The 15,751-nt window shown below is 40.4% G+C and overlaps 3 protein-coding genes across 12 annotated transcripts; all 3 read left to right on the top strand.

The window, feature by feature from the left end:
* Nucleotides 1–81: 81 nt before the first annotated feature.
* Nucleotides 82–5,839, top strand: LOC108147264 (signal peptide peptidase-like 3). Of its 4 annotated transcripts, none has more exons than XM_017273667.2 (7): nt 82–373; nt 3,282–3,711; nt 3,762–3,902; nt 4,131–4,322; nt 4,385–4,838; nt 5,398–5,518; nt 5,583–5,839. In XM_017273667.2, the coding sequence occupies exons 2-7, from the start codon at nt 3,420–3,422 to the stop codon at nt 5,649–5,651; spliced, it is 1,269 nt and encodes a 422-aa protein (XP_017129156.1). In that variant the 5' UTR covers nt 82–373; nt 3,282–3,419; the 3' UTR covers nt 5,652–5,839. The 4 variants fall into 4 exon arrangements, with proteins under 4 accessions (XP_017129156.1, XP_041565283.1, XP_017129158.1 ...); XM_041709349.1 differs by having other exon boundaries at nt 3,277–3,711; XM_017273669.2 differs by having other exon boundaries at nt 83–373; nt 3,777–3,902.
* A 1,170-nt stretch (nt 5,840–7,009) lies between these two features.
* Nucleotides 7,010–13,695, top strand: LOC108147277 (SH2B adapter protein 1). 7 transcript variants are annotated; one of them, XM_041709392.1, is made up of 5 exons: nt 7,010–7,140; nt 7,233–7,333; nt 9,723–10,337; nt 10,906–12,240; nt 12,860–13,695. In XM_041709392.1, exons 3-5 carry the CDS (start codon nt 9,831–9,833, stop codon nt 13,211–13,213), a joined length of 2,196 nt encoding a protein of 731 aa, XP_041565326.1. In that variant the 5' UTR covers nt 7,010–7,140; nt 7,233–7,333; nt 9,723–9,830; the 3' UTR covers nt 13,214–13,695. The 7 variants fall into 7 exon arrangements, with proteins under 7 accessions (XP_041565326.1, XP_017129176.1, XP_017129178.1 ...); XM_017273687.2 differs by adding an exon at nt 7,390–7,469 and having other exon boundaries at nt 7,010–7,333; XM_017273689.2 differs by lacking the exon at nt 7,233–7,333.
* Nucleotides 13,696–14,120: 425 nt separating this feature from the next.
* LOC108147312 (protein FAM98B) lies at nt 14,121–15,702 on the top strand. Its single transcript, XM_017273735.2, has one exon. It carries the CDS (start codon nt 14,197–14,199, stop codon nt 15,502–15,504), a length of 1,308 nt encoding a protein of 435 aa, XP_017129224.1. The 5' UTR covers nt 14,121–14,196; the 3' UTR covers nt 15,505–15,702.
* The last annotated feature ends 49 nt before the right edge of the window (nt 15,703–15,751 follow it).

Here is a 15,751-nt window from a genome sequence, read left to right as displayed (position 1 = left end):
GCGCCACCCTCGCAGTACGACCGTTATTGGCTGAGTGGTATATCCGCACGTTCTCAGGACGGTCACACTTCTGCGCAGACGATAATCGCCTAAAGCGTCGTCGTTTCATCAAATGTTTAATTCGTTGTTGTTTCTTCTCCTCTTCGCACCGCATTAGTTACTAATAGAAATAAATGCAAAATGGCTGTCTAACGTTAAAGAGCAGCGACCGCCGAAGATCGTGGAAATGTGCAAGAAAAGCGGCTCGCAAGGCAATTGAAAAGCGCGTGAAAATGTAGCAAAGACTTTGTATCGCGAAAAGGAAAATCGGTGCAAAGGGACAACAAAAACCAAGGAAAATACAGCCAAACGCGAATGTGAATGTGAAAGCAAAGTAAGCGAAAGGTCCCCCAACTTTTTTGGGGAGTATCGATATCGAGTGCACTATATACGTTTTACATTTTTTTCGTTTGCTGTAATTTAAAGACATGTCTAACCCCTTGTTGTTGTTTAGTGAATGTGAGTGTGAGTGTGTCTTGTAATTTTGTTACGCAGTGGAGCGAAGTTGGAGTTTTGTGGAATGGAGACGGAATGAAGTGGAGTGTAACCAAACACGAAACGGAAAAAAAGAAAAAAAAACCTTAAAGCGCAGGCTAAGCTTTAGTCGTATAAAAAGTTTCTCAGGCACTGCAATCCAGTCTTTTCTAAGCCCCTCCCCCTTTTGCATAATAAAAAACACACTTGCGCCCAGTTTACGCACTTGTTTTATGCTTTTCCGCTTTCAGTGCAAAAAAAAGTTTTATTTCTCACTATTTTTTTTATAGATAATTATATAGATTTCAAAGGTTTTCCTAAGATCTTAGGAAAGATCCTTTTTTTTATTGCCTTTAGTAACAACAAGAACATTAAAATGTAATGTATTCATATAACTATTTGAAACATTTGCTCTTTTCTTTTTTATGATTAAGTCATAAAGAAACATACATATATCGAATTTGAATCCGATCTTAATATTGGATCATGTTTTGATCGTGTATTTAAAAAAAAAATAATCCTATTAGCCCCCCTTTAAAAATCCCCCCTTTCGGCGCTCCGAGTCTATATCTTGGCAAATTTCACTTTCACATTCGTCGTGGGCAGTTACAGCAAAGCCAATTGCTTGGTACTTCTTTTATTTTTATGTTTGTTCCCCACTCTGGGGCGTTTCAAATTAGAAAGTGTTGGCGTGTGTGTGTGTGTGTGTATGTTTACGTGTGTGATGTGAGCGGCATTTTCCAATGAGTTTGGCTAATTATGTAGCTCATGTTCGGTAACCGCTTTAAACTGTGAAAATTCTCCGCAAATTGTGTCAACTTTGCAGAGCGTAACTTTACACCCGCTACATAATTTAATTCTAATTAGCGCTCGTTAACAATTTTGCTCCCTCGCCACCGCCTGCTTGGAATTGCAATGTGTGGGAAACTTAAATTGTTGCATCCAGAAAACAAAAAAAGAGGAAAATAGATAGAGACAGGGCCATAAGGGGAGGGAAAAACTTCAACACAAGCGTAGAATGAAAAGTACACAAATGTAACTACAATAGTGGTCAAAATTTTAGCATCGTTAACTGATTAGAAAACTATAATAAACAAATTGTTAAAACTTTGTGCAAGAATTAAAAATAACCATTTTCAAAATTAATAAACTTTGCTTTATTTTATTAACAGGAGTAGGTCGCAACTTATTTGTTGGTCTCAGCTGTAAATATATTTCAATCATTTGCATTCCTTACACAAACACCAAAACCAATACACATGCACCTACATTTGCCAACAGTCAACAGAAATTAGTGCGAGCAACGGCACTTGGTAACATGCAACAACAACTAAAACGAGAGAAACAACAACAGTGGCCAAGGAAGTTGGCTACCGACTCGCTTAGTGCCACTATTGTCATTAGCAACTATCTCGCTTTGTTATTAGCAAGTTAGCAGAGCGCCGCTCTAATAACAGCGACTTAACATTTCCATTTCCCAAGTGCAACAACCCTGCGTGGGTGTGTGTGTGTTTGTGTGTGTGTGTGAAAATACTATAGAATTTGTTGCAATCACAATGGAACTGGCATCATAGAAAACTGGGTAACGCTCTTATAATTTATTCCTATTTTAACTGCTTTTTACGGCCTTCTTCTTGTCGGTTAATTGTTGTTATTGCTACATGTAAGTCGCAAGCGGAAAATCTGTTATTTTCTCACACCGGTTGTTGTTATTTTATTTACCTACACAGAAAAAATCGTATAAACTTTTTATTAACCTTATAAGTTAAACTGTTCCCCGTTACATAGTAGTTCATATTGTCATCTAATTACAGTAGGTACCACCTCAAACGTCATAAATTTCTAAACTTGATTAAATGCTTTCCTGGGTTTCTTTACTTAATGTTAGAAAAGAAGAAATGGGGAAAATAAAATTAAAATTTTATAAATAGACGGACCACATCTTTGTTTATGTGTCTGGATGCCATTTCCATTGCCACTGCTAATTTACAAAGCGTTAAAGTAAACATTCTTCGAAAAACATATGAGCTAGTTTTTTTTTTGCTAATAATTTTCTGTTTTACAGGGAATCCCGAAGTTTACATTACAAAATTTCAAGACTAACAAGTAGTAAAGTTTATTGTAATTTACTTTTCTTATTACCTTGAAATCGTTGGGCCAGTTACATGCTAATCAATAATTTATTTATATTGACCATAAAGCTAATTAAGAATGCCTTCTACAGCTTTTCCAAAGCTTGTTTTTCTTTCCTAAAAAATACTTAATGATTTTGAAATTAAATGCCTTTTTCTTGAAAATTGGCGTACGTTATTTACATGAATGCAGTATTTAAAGTTTCAGTTTGGGATATTAAAATGCATATTTACAACAAATTTTAGCCATTTAAATGTATTTTTTTGTGTATTTAAAAAATATTTTTTTTCTATGAATGTTACCTAATTTTTCCTGATGAATAGTTTTTTTATTTTCTATTCTTCATATTACATTTTCACTAATTGTTTTGAGTGCAAAGAACGTTCTAATTATTTTCGTTGCCTAATTCGTGAGGTGCGTGAAAGTTGACCCCAAGGTTTCCGCGCTCGACTTTAGGCGAAGTCGTGGAAAATAAACCTTGGGAGTGTGTGCTTCAGAAAACCTAAACGCAGCTGTCCAAATAACCTCAAGAAGACAAACAGATACGGGGGGTTACTAGCGATAAGGTCAGCAAATATTAAACTTATCGTTATATCAATAAAACAAAACGAATTTCACTTTTCATTTGAGATTAGATTGCAGCGGTGCAGCGGTGCATAAAAACGCGATAAACCCCAACGCAGGTCGACCGATAAGCGAAGAAGCCAACAGAAACTGATCGTCGGCGATATATCTTTGATATAGAAGGCACATCCGGAAAATCCGGAGTGAGCATGTCGCATGGTGGAGCCGGTGGCAGTCTGGGAGCACAAACTGTGGGTGCCGGCCAACTTGGAGGCGGTGCAGCGGCAGCGGGCGGTGGAGAATACCGCGAACTCCACTGGACAGTCTCGAGTGTAATGGACTCGTCACGGGTCTCCACCTGCCTCATATCGATGCTGCTGATCGTCTACGGCAGCTTCCGGTCGCTAAACATCGAGCAGGAGGCCCGCGAGCGGGAGCAAAAGAAGCGAAATGAATCGATGACCAACCTTCTGACCGGCGAACCCGTCGAGAAGGAACCAAGTATGTGTGAAGTTGCCTTAAAAGCATAAGGAATGTTTTATAAATTTCAGATCTGTATTTCACAGCGGACAAATTCGCCACCTTGGACACGATGCATGCCCTGTGTTTGCCGCTTGGAGCTTCCATCTCACTGCTCATCATGTTCTTCTTTTTCGACTCCATGCAGCTACTTTTTGCCGTCTGCACAGCAAGTGAGTACCTCTGAAATGATACCTATATCTATATCTGAACCCCACTAAATGACAAATTATTTATTTATTTGTTTTTCTATTTTTTTTTTTGTATACGATTGATAAACTAGGTCAAAATATAAGAATTGACTAATAAAGGTTCAGTTTTTGACATGAAAAAATCTTAATTGTTCACTTATTTATAGTTTTTGAATTTCCCTTATTATAATTACGATTCTTTATCCGCAGTTATTGCCACCGTGGCGCTGGCCTTCTTGCTGCTGCCCATGTGCCAGTACATCATTCGGCCGTGCACGGATGGAAAGCGATTCTCCTTCGGAATCTGTGGTCGCTTCACGGCAGCGGAGCTCTTTAGCTTTACGCTTTCAGTGTCTATTGTGTGCATCTGGGTGCTCACCGGACACTGGCTGCTGATGGATGGTACGAAGGCTTTAAAATCAAACATTGAAGTTCTCTTGACAACATTTTCTTCATTTCTCCAGCAATGGGAATGGGCCTGTGTGTGGCCTTCATTGCATTTGTGCGTTTACCCAGTCTAAAGGTGTCCACGCTGCTGTTGACCGGTCTGCTCATCTACGACGTCTTCTGGGTATTCCTCTCCTCGTACATATTCAGCACCAACGTGATGGTCAAGGTGGCCACGCGACCCGCCGATAATCCAGTTGGCATCGTGGCTCGAAAGTTGCATCTGGGCGGAATTGTGCGGGATACACCGAAGCTGAACCTGCCCGGAAAGCTCGTTTTCCCCAGCCTCCACAACACGGGCCACTTCTCCATGCTGGGATTGGGGGATGTGGTGATGCCGGGACTGCTGCTGTGCTTCGTCCTGCGGTACGATGCGTACAAGAAGGCGCAGGGCGTCACATCGGATCCCACATTGTCGCCACCCAGGGGAGTTGGCTCCCGGCTGACATACTTTCATTGTTCCTTACTGGGGTAAGTTGTTAAACAAAAAGAAATAATGGAAATTCAAGGAGGTTCTTATAGACAGTAGGCTTACCCCAAATGCTAAGGAATCGCATACATTAAACTCAAACTCAAAGCCAAATTAAATCTTAGGGGGATATTTTAGTGCTTGAGAGTTTCTCAAAACTGAAATTAAAATTCGAACTGTAATTGTGTCTTTTAAAAACGATACTATATCAACAAATAAGAAATTTTCTAATGATTTGAACGGAAAGACAAATTAAACAATCCCCACAAATTTCGTTTTGAAACAATAAGAAGAAAGTAATATTTTAGAAAAATAAATGGGGCTTAGAAAAAAAATTTCAAACAATAAGAAGAAAGAAATACTTAAGAAGAGTGAGCGGAATTTGAAAAACTGTAGCTTTGTAAAAAGAATTTGAAAAGTTTGCTTTTCTGATTCTTTAGACTTAAAATAAAACTTTACCCCTAACAGACGGTTAGTAAAATCAAAAAAAGAATAGTTTATTGAACTAAATATGTTTTTAATATGAACATAAATGAATAAAAAATTCCCAATTCATTGCAGTTATTTCTTGGGTCTGCTAACGGCGACGGTCAGCTCCGAGGTCTTCAAGGCGGCTCAGCCAGCCCTGCTTTATCTGGTGCCCTTTACGTTATTGCCTCTCTTGCTGATGGCCTATCTGAAGGTGCTGTCAATCTCCCAATAAACCCGGTTCGATATCTATAGTGCTGTATTGTCTTCTCTTGCAGGGCGACCTGAGGCGCATGTGGAGCGAGCCGTTTATCGCGCAACAACCATCAAAACAATTGGAAGTCTGAGTGTACTCTATCTAAAAGCAAAGAAAAACAAAAACAAACAACGTGAAAAACACACACACAAGATCTAATACTAACGTTTGTCTCTTAAATAACGTATTGAGTATGTATTTTTTAACTCAACTTAACTAAGTTTGGTTTTAAGTTAGGGTTAACCTCGTTTTCTTAGTGAAATAAAAGCAAAAACCGAATAAATATAGTTTTTAGCCTAAGCGGAAAGGTTTTATATATTCACATATATATATACGACATACACGAGTTCATTCAAATCGGCTTTAAAGTCTCCAATCATGCAGATAATAAGCAAGTAGGGCAAAGATCAAGCTAAATATTAGTTACAGTTCTTAGGCATTACTAATATCTCTGTAAGCGAATACGCGAAACGATAGCGAAAAGACTAGAAGACCGTTTGAGATTCGAATTTCAACCACACATCCACTCGAAATCTGTTCCGGGCAGTATGTTCTGTAAATACTTAAGTTAACGTATGCATAACTATGGATATCTACGTATGTGTATTGATAACAAACCACCATGCAACAAATAATAGTTAGTAAGCTCGCCTTCATACACATTTATTCGCTATTCGTTTCCGTTTCACATGTCCATTTCCGTCCTTCGATTTCCTTCTCTTTTTCCTGAATTTTCCCCACACTAAACTCGCAACCATAATAATGTTTTGCCAAATTGCATGTGTTCGTTGCAAACAATAAATAAATGATATACAACAACTGTTGCACTGCGTGTGTTTCACAAAAATTAAGTTTCAAGATTTTTAATTATTTACTATTAATGCGGCTAACAAAATATAATTACTGTATGCATATGGAAACGAAAGTTACATAGTAATTTTAAGTAAATGCAATTTCGAAACGTATAGAAACAATAAAAATGTGAGATTTAACCAAATGCATTGTAGTTTTTTTATTTAACACAGCACTGAAATATTTTTGTTTTCATTTATAAATAGAATTACTTGGGAGTAATCATAGATAAATGGCAGATGTATAAAATAATTTTATCTTATTTTGTTTTAGATCATTTAAATTTACTAAACTATTTTTAAGAGTTTTAAATCAATACATATTTGGCCGCCACACTAGTTACAGTTTTAAGCGAACTGTACAATTGTTATGTTCTCCGCAGGGTTTGTGTCTATGCTAACAATGTTCCAAACTTTCCCACCAACCTCGCCGTATTTAAGTTTTCCACCTTATACAATTGTTATGTTCTACACTGGGCTGGAGTCTATGCTAACCATGTTCCAAAGTTTCACACCAACGTCGCGTTATTTAAGTTTTCCACCTTCTGGTTTGTGATTTGTAAAGTCATTTTTGTCTTCCGCGCAGCGGTCACACTAAACGAGAGAGTAACGAGTAATTGCTATTTTCACGCTCGAGGTTTTTTCGTTTTAAATTGAAAAAAACAAACAAATCAGTGATAAATAATATTGCAACCAAGCGGTAACTCAATCAAAACTTGCGGTCGACGAGTACGTTTTAAATATACTCAGTGTATGTGCTAATTAAGTAGTAATTTTAAGTTTTCAATTTCCATTTACGCGCAACAACAACAACGCAAAAGAATATTTTGAGCGGATGTGTGAGCGAGATAACATGCAATTTGTGTAGAAAAATAAATGTTAAAAAAGATGCCGTGCATTTAGATAATAGTTAAACCGAAAAGTGAGTTATTTCAAATGTTAAATGGTTTATGTAAACCCAATAGATTGTGATATTAGAAGCATTTTCCTGGCGCATATTGCGATCTGACGTAGGCGTGGAAATTCCTGTGGGAAATTTTTCACGACCGCGCAGTTGGGTATGTGTGTGTTTGCCTTTGTGTTTGTGTGCGTCGGCTACGCCGCAAGTTTGTTTTCGTTTGTTTTTAATTGCCGAGAAAAAGGATTAATTGTGGCTCTGAAAATACGCGTTACTTAATGTAATGTTCAAACATGCGTAATACACATTACATAAATGTGAATATGTTACGGAAGCGTTTAGCAAATGTTCATTATATTGTTTGTGTTTTTTGAAAAGGAATGCCATTTTAAATACATTTTATAAACTTAAGTAAAGCTAAAATCATTTTTTTGTTAAAAAATATATGTACATAAGTTCTTAAACAAATTTCAAGGTTTGAAAATTTTAAAAAATACAGGTCTAAAAGTTTGTTGTTTAAATGGCATATTTTATAACTATTAAATGTTTAAACATATGCCTATTAAAAACTTAAAACTAGAGGTATGCAAAAAAAAATAAGACGGATCTTTGAAAATCCATCCCACACCAAAAACAAAAAGTTGTAAAAAGTCGCCATTGATAAGACGGAATTATGCAAAAACAAGAAAGAAAGCAAACTTCGGCAAGCCGAAGTTCATATACCCTTGCAGCTATTGCAAGAATTAAACATTTTTGAAAACATTAAAATTATAATTTACTTGCGTATAAGTTTAAAAACATTGAAGCTATGATGATTTGCAGCTCAATTATTTGATAGTTATTTTATATATTTTTATTGTTCCTATGGGAGCTATATGATATAGTCGTCCGACTTTGATGAAACTTAAACCGTAAATTGGAAATATTTAACCATTACTAAATGTCGAAGAACTAAACAAAAAATTAAAAAACAGAAAAGTTATAATTTTTTTTCATTTATTTCTCCGATTGTTCCTATGGGAGCTATATGATATAGTCGTCCGACTTTGATGAAATTTAAACCGTAAATCGAAAATATTTAACCATTACTAAATGTCGAAGAATTAAACAAAAAATTAAAAAACAGAAAAGTTATAATTTTTTTCATTTATTTTTCCGATTGTTCCTATGGGAGCTATATGCTATAGTCGTCCGATTTTGATGAAATTTTTACCATAATTCTGAAATATTTAACCATTGCTTTATGTCGAAGAACAAAACAAAAAATTAAAAAACAGCAAAGTTATAATTTTTTTTCAATTATTTTTCCGATTGTTCCTATGGGGGCTATATGCTATAGTCGTCCGATTTTGATGAAATTTAAACCATAATTCTGAAATATATAACTATTGCTATATGTCGAAGAACTAAACAAAAAATTAAAAAACAGCAAAGTTATAATTTTTTTTCATTTATTTTTCCGATTGTTCCTATGGGAGCTATATGCTATAGTCGTCCGATCTGGCTCGTTCCGACTTATATACTACCTGCAATAGAAAGACAACTTTTGGGAAAGCTTCATGCAGATAGCTTTAAAACTGAGAGACTAGTTTGCATATAAACGGACGGACAGACGGACAGACGGACAGACGGACGGACAGACGGACATGGCTAGATCGACTCGCCTAGTGATGCTGATCAAGAATATATATACTTTATAGGGTCGGAGATGTCTCCTTCACTGCGTTGCAAACTTCTGACTGAAATTATAATACCCTCTGCAAGGGTATAAAAACCGAATAAAATCTAACAAAAAAATTATTTCTTACAAAAAAGTTACTTGGTCTTTTTTATTAAATGACTTTCAAGTTTCCTAAAGCAAAAATTGCTTAAATTCCCTCTTTTCGCTGAAAGCTTTAATCCTGTGAGTCAGAGAATCGGAAATGGAGTAGATAATGCTGACTTATCTTTTTTAAGATTTCCTTCTATAAATCGTGTGGTTCACCTATTCGCTGGATTCATCTAAATTTTTAAGCATAACTGTCTTAGTAGCGTAAAAGTAATGTTTATTACTCAAAGATTTAAGCAAGTTTACAATATTATTTTATCCTTACCACAGACTTTTGCATTTATTGTGGTTCCATTTAATTTTTTAATAAAATAAAAAAATACATTAAATTAAAATATTTGATTATTGCAATAACTTAAATTAAAAATAAATATGACAAATTAAAAAAGGGATACTCTTTAAAATGGTCATCATACTGTTTTAAATGTACTTTCTGTGTAGAGAGATCTTATTAATATATATTTTTATAGCCAACAGCAAATGTCTTTGTTTAAAGAATGCTGTAAAGAGATATGAGCTCCCTTTTTTTTCCCCAGAATCCCAAATGACTAACCCGCAACACCTTGGTTTTGTCTCCTTTTTTAGCTCTTTTGAAACGAAATCCAGCTGGGTAACTCGTGCGGCAAACTGAACCTTAACCGGCAGCGGCAACAGCAGGAGCAGCGAGATCGGGATTGGGAACCACCTGGCCAAATGGGTGGCAACAGCACAGGGGCCAATTCGAGCGCCTTTAGCGCAGGCGGGTATATTGGTCCCACGTCGGCCAGTAGTCATCACAACCTGGGATCTTCAGCCGCAGCAGCAGCAGCAGCGATTGCAGGAGGCAGTGACCTCATACCCGCACCAATTGGCACGGGAAACGCCATGGGAGTGTCCTCCTACGCCTACGGCGGCACCAGTTGGGAGGAGTTCTGCGAACGGCATGCCAGGGTGGCTGCTTCGGATTTCGCCAAGGCCTGCATCACATACATCAATGGGAATCTGCCGCCGGAGGAGGCAAGGAACATTCAGCATCGCAGCTTTGCCCAGAAATTCGTCGAATCCTTTTCGGCCCACTATGACACGGAGTTTTTCCGGCGACGCAGTACCCTGAAATCGGGCGTGGGATCGCTGGACTTCGAGGAGGAGCACGAGGTACCACGTCTGCTCTCAAAGTCCCTACTAAGGCGACTTTCGTTTAAAGGACTGCGCAAGGGAAAGGTGAGTTTGTGCTAAAAAGGGAGGAATGTACTCTGAGTCTTTCAAATCACAAGAGATACTCTTTGCTTAGTTTGATTTTTCATAAGATTTTAGTACCATGTGGTATTCATATCCTTTAAAGTTTTTAATTGGGATTTATTTCTTTAACAAATGTCTGACGAACATTGTTTTCAATGGAGACGTGTCTTGAATTCTGATCGCAACTGTTGAGTGTCGGTGAGATAATTATTACGGACAGAATCACGAATTATAGGTATGCCAGATAAGCACATTCACTTTGGCATTCTTTGCATTTAACGCATAATTCTGATTAGTCTTTACTTAAAGGGGCATTTGTTCTACTTTTTTATGTAATTAATATAAAATGTAGTCAGGAAAAAATGTAGTTTTAATAAAATTGTATTCAATTAAATAGAAATACAACACCAAAATGTTTTAAGTTCATATAAGCTTGTTGGACAATTGCAGTAAATGGTTAAGAAAATCATTTGATTTTGCTTTGAATATCAGGTTTTTAAATAGTCGGTCACTCCGACTATATAGTTTCGATTTCTTTTAACTGTCCAAGTTCTCATTGCTGCAGGCCTTCTTCCACAAAAACTCGGATGACGTGGACGGCAGCGGCAAGCAGAGCAAGACGAAGCTGGCCAAGATCGTGGTCGAGTGCCGCAAGGAGGGCACCGTGAACAACCTGACGCCGGAGAGTCTCGACCAGCCGACGGGCTCCCAGAAGTGGGAGAAGTGCCGACTGGTGCTGGTCAAGGCCGTGGGTGGCTACATGCTCGAGTTTTACACACCCCACAAGGCGACAAAGCCGCGCAGTGGCGTCTTCTGTTTCCTCATCTCCGAGGCACGCGAGACGACGGCCCTGGAAATGCCGGACAGGCTCAATACGTTCGTCCTGAAGGCGGACAACAACATGGAGTATGTGATTGAGGCGGAGAGCGCCGAGGAGATGCGCAGCTGGCTGGCCACCATACGCTACTGCATGCGCACGCCGCCCACGCAGCAGCCAATGATTGAATCGGATGGCGTGATGGCGTCCGCCATGCAAACGTCGCCCACGAATCCGAGTCCCAATCCCATCGGGGCCGTACAGAATCCCCAGTACCACCAGCAAGGTGGATCCAACGGAAACCTGGCCGGCGGAGGAGCACCGCTCGCTTCGTCCCTGTCCGCGGATAGCGCTTTGGGTCAGGGAGGTGCCACTTCCGCCAGCGAATTGAATGTCATCAACGAGCTGGGCACCACACCGCCCTCCGGTCCACCGGATATACCCGTGCGACCGCATCGAGGTGAACAGCGTCTCTCCGCCTCCAGCAACTTCGATGGCATCGAGGGCACCGACAACGATGCGGATGTGGCGGATCTGACGGCCGAAATGAGCGTGTTCCCCTGGTTCCATGGCACACTGACGCGATCCGAGGCGGCCCGCATGGTTCTCCACTCGGACGCGGCCGGACATGGATACTTCTTGGTGCGGCAAAGCGAAACGCGCCGCGGAGAGTTTGTCCTCACCTTCAACTTCCAGGGTCGAGCCAAGCACTTGCGGCTCACGATCTCGGAAAAGGGACAGTGCAGGGTGCAGCACCTCTGGTTTCCCTCGATCCAGGAGATGCTCGAACATTTCCGCCACAATCCGATACCACTGGAATCGGGCGGCACTTCGGATGTGACCCTCACCGAATGGGTGCACTCACACAGCAGACTGAACGATCCATCGGCGACGGCATCTCACGATTCCGGCCAGCTCAATGATCTTTCGGCCAACGGAAATGGAAACGGACACGGCCACGGACACGAAAATGGTCACGAAAATGGTCAGGGATCATCGTCGGCATCGAACGCGGCGGGAGGAACGGCATCGGGAGCTGCTGGCGGTGGCCATCCGTCGCCGAGACATGTGAGATAGCCAAAATTTTGGAGTCAATTCAGTGTCAGTGATGGTTTTTTATTTTACTTTGATTTCTGTTAAGTTCTTATCATTTCATTGAAACTGGACTGGGGTTTGAACTGTGAACTGATGAATGTATAGCTTAGTAAACGTCTGTCTGTTCTTAAAAACCTTCAAGTAAAATGTACAGGCAAACGCTCAAAAAAGTAACAATAGATTCTATTAGAACTGATTTTTGTCATTAAGTTTTTAACGAACAAATCTTTTTAATTTCGTTAAAATTAATTTTTCTGCAACTTTTAAGAAAACATAATAATTTTTAAATATTAATTATATGGGTAATGTAATTTTATTTGTGACTCAGTTCTAAAAATTTAAATGTAGTCTATTTCACTATTACATCTTGCCTCAATTATATTTAAAAACAAAATATAATTGTAATTTTGTATATTTTCATTAAAAAGGATACTCTTTGTTCCAAATACCTAATATTTTATTTAGTTATTCTGTGTTTAGTTTGAATGCTTGATTTGATTGTTGCATGCTTCATGTTTCACCACACACCCCCAGACCGCCTTGAAAAATGACCCCGGCTAATTGAACCTCCTTCAATCTTTCCGCCCAACAGTGCAACGAAGTGATTACCATGAATCTGAGTGTTCGCCTAAAGACAAATGAAATCGAACTGCCACAGGAGCCAACACACGTCTTTTTTCCGGAGCAAGTCTATTTCCATTTGGATCCCACAACGCTAACAGTGCACGGATCGCCGCCGTCGGCCCAGAACTTTTTGGATCAGCCGCACCTGCGGGCCTCGAACGCCTCCCTCCAGGCAGCCGCCCATCATCAGGCGGGAGCGTCCAGTAACCGGCACCCAAGCGACGGTGGCAACAACAGCGGTGGGGCAGTAGGTGGATCGGGATCCAATGGTGGAGCCGAGTGCACCGGAAGAGCCGTCGATAATCAGTACAGCTTCACCTAAGTCAGCTCGGTCAGATCGGTCCTTGCCCCTTGCCTTTGTGGCTTTTCCAGCGGAACTTTACTTTTGTGCCATTTTTATCATTGTCCTAGAGGAGAGAAAAATGTTTGTGTTTCTTGCATTAATCAACTTTCCTTGCTTTCTTGATTCACTTGTTTCTATTTAAGTTTAGTACCACTTTTGTAGGACATTAAGTAACTGAATATTATTATGTATACATTATATAGCTAAATGTGTGTGTTCATTTTAAGTACATCAATGTTGTATGTATAGAAAAGAGAAACCTAAAAAAAAACGCAAAAGAAAAATGTACGATTTTTGTGGGCACCAAAGGTGCGACTCATGCGAATCCTAAAACTTCCTGCTTTACAAAACAAAAATACATACATATATACTATACTTATAAATATAAATTATATATACATAAATATATGATATATATTGAAATTGGTAAACTACAATAAATGAAGTTATGTAAAAGTAAATATACATTGAGTTTGTTTTAATTTGGTAACTTCGACACAATTCTTATTTAAAGTTGAGGAGTTTTACTAATATTGTTTTTTTTTTTTTGAGAACAATTTAAGTTTGAATAATTCTAAGCTTGCGCCTTATAAAATTGGTTTATTTTTAAAATAAAAAATAATCAAAAAAAGAGGTCATAGTTCTTTTAGCCCTTCAAGCTTCATTTGTAATAAAACATTGGTACTTAGAGCAAACGATTAGGAAATGTATTGTTTTAGAACAGCCTTTAATTTCTGTTAAATAATTAAAATTACATACAAATCCTTTCCAGCACTGGCTTTAGTTCCTTAGATCATGGTTTGGGTCTGCTCTAAACGAACATGTTTGTGTATCAAAAAAAATGGCCACCCGAAAAGGGTTGACGAGGCGTTTTGGTATTACGGGCAAAAAAACGGCGGCCACACTGCCATGCCGGCAGGAAAATTGACAATTGAAGGAAAAGCTTAAAATTCGCAAAGGACATGGAGCTGGAACTGGACGTGGTGGATTCCCTGCAGGCGCTGGCCTACAAAGGACCCTGTCTGCAGCAGGAGAACCTCAGTCGCGCCCTGGACGCTGGAGTCGGAAGTCCGGAGCTGCGAGCGGTGATACATTGGCTGGCCCACGAACTGCACGTTCTCCGGAAAACCGATGAGCGTGTGAGTTCCGACCGGAAGGATAACGATGAGTTTGCCTTCGAGTTGTCCCTGCTGCTCACGGAGTTGGGCTGCCCATATCGCCGCTTGGTACAGGGAGCCATGGAGCAGCGCTTCCAGGGCCGGGATTCGTTGGTCCAACTGCTGGAGTACCTCACATCCGAACTAATGACCACCAAGATGGTTCTAAAGTCCCAGCCCGTGGTGGGTCCACCCTGCAAACGCTCAAAAACCGAATCCAATGTCCAGCAAATTGTGGAAAGCCTAAGCAAGGATCTTCAACTGGGCGAGCTACCGAAGAACATCAATTCGAAACTTCTTTTCGAGAAGATTACACCCCGTTTGGAGCAGTCCCTGAAGCAGACCAATCGCCAGGTGGTCAGCGAACCCCTGCTAAAGATGAAGAAGCCCCTGACAGATGGCCAGTGGCGCGTGCTGGAGTCCCTGCATCGCGATCTGGAGGCGGAGTACAATCTGCGCCGCCAGATGATGACCACCCGACTGGAGGCCACCGTCCAGAGCTTCCAGTGGTCGGAGTCCATGCGCCAGCGCTCCAATGAGATCATGGATCGCTTCAATCGCCAGATGAAGGAACTGGAGCAGCTGAAAGTGGGCGGAGAGCAGACGGACATGGCAGCCCTGCTGGCCGCTCGCTCGGATCTGGCCATCATTGAGAAGACCAGCTCGGCGAATGTGAGGAAGAACACGGCCTCGAAGATCCAGAAGCATGTGATTGGACGGGTGCCAGATCGTGGTGGCCGGGCCAATGAGCATGCTCCTCCGCCACCAGAGATGCCCTCGTGGCAGCAGCAAAGGGCTAGTGGTCCTCCAGGAGGCGGACGAGGTGGTGGAGGTAATTTCAGGGGAGGAAGAGGAGGCGGAGGCGGAGGTGGTGGTGGAGGAAGAGGAGGAGGAGGTGGCGGCGACGGACGAGGTGGCAACTGGCAGCAGCCTCAACAGCAGCATTATCAGAATCAATACCAAAACCAAAACCAACGGGATCGCAGCCGGGAAAGAAATGATCAGCAATGGATCAGCGGAAGTGGACGTGTCCAAGGAACAGGATGGAATCCGCAGGGCGGACGTGGTGGTGGAGGAGGAGGTCGTGGAGGACAACGTGGCGGCTATCGATGATCCCTTTTTGCGATATCTAAGCCATCACAACGGAAAACTAAAACGACTGATCCTCCTATAATCCATTAACATTAACTTACCTTAACGGCACGAATAACCCAGTTTTATTTATTGCAAAACCGATTGAATGTGTTTATAATTGCAAATGGACAGCCATTTAAAAAATAAACTAATATATGTCATCTATTTGCCAGCAAATCTCGCGTGTCAATTGCGCTTTTGGGAATCTGGGTTAGGTGTTTCACTT

Source organism: Drosophila elegans, unplaced genomic scaffold, assembly GCF_018152505.1.
Source record: "Drosophila elegans isolate 14027-0461.03 unplaced genomic scaffold, ASM1815250v1 contig_476, whole genome shotgun sequence".
Lineage (NCBI taxonomy): Eukaryota > Metazoa > Arthropoda > Insecta > Diptera > Drosophilidae > Drosophila > Drosophila elegans.
Note: the sequence above shows the minus strand (reverse complement) of the source record. Positions and strands in the feature narration are given on the sequence as shown.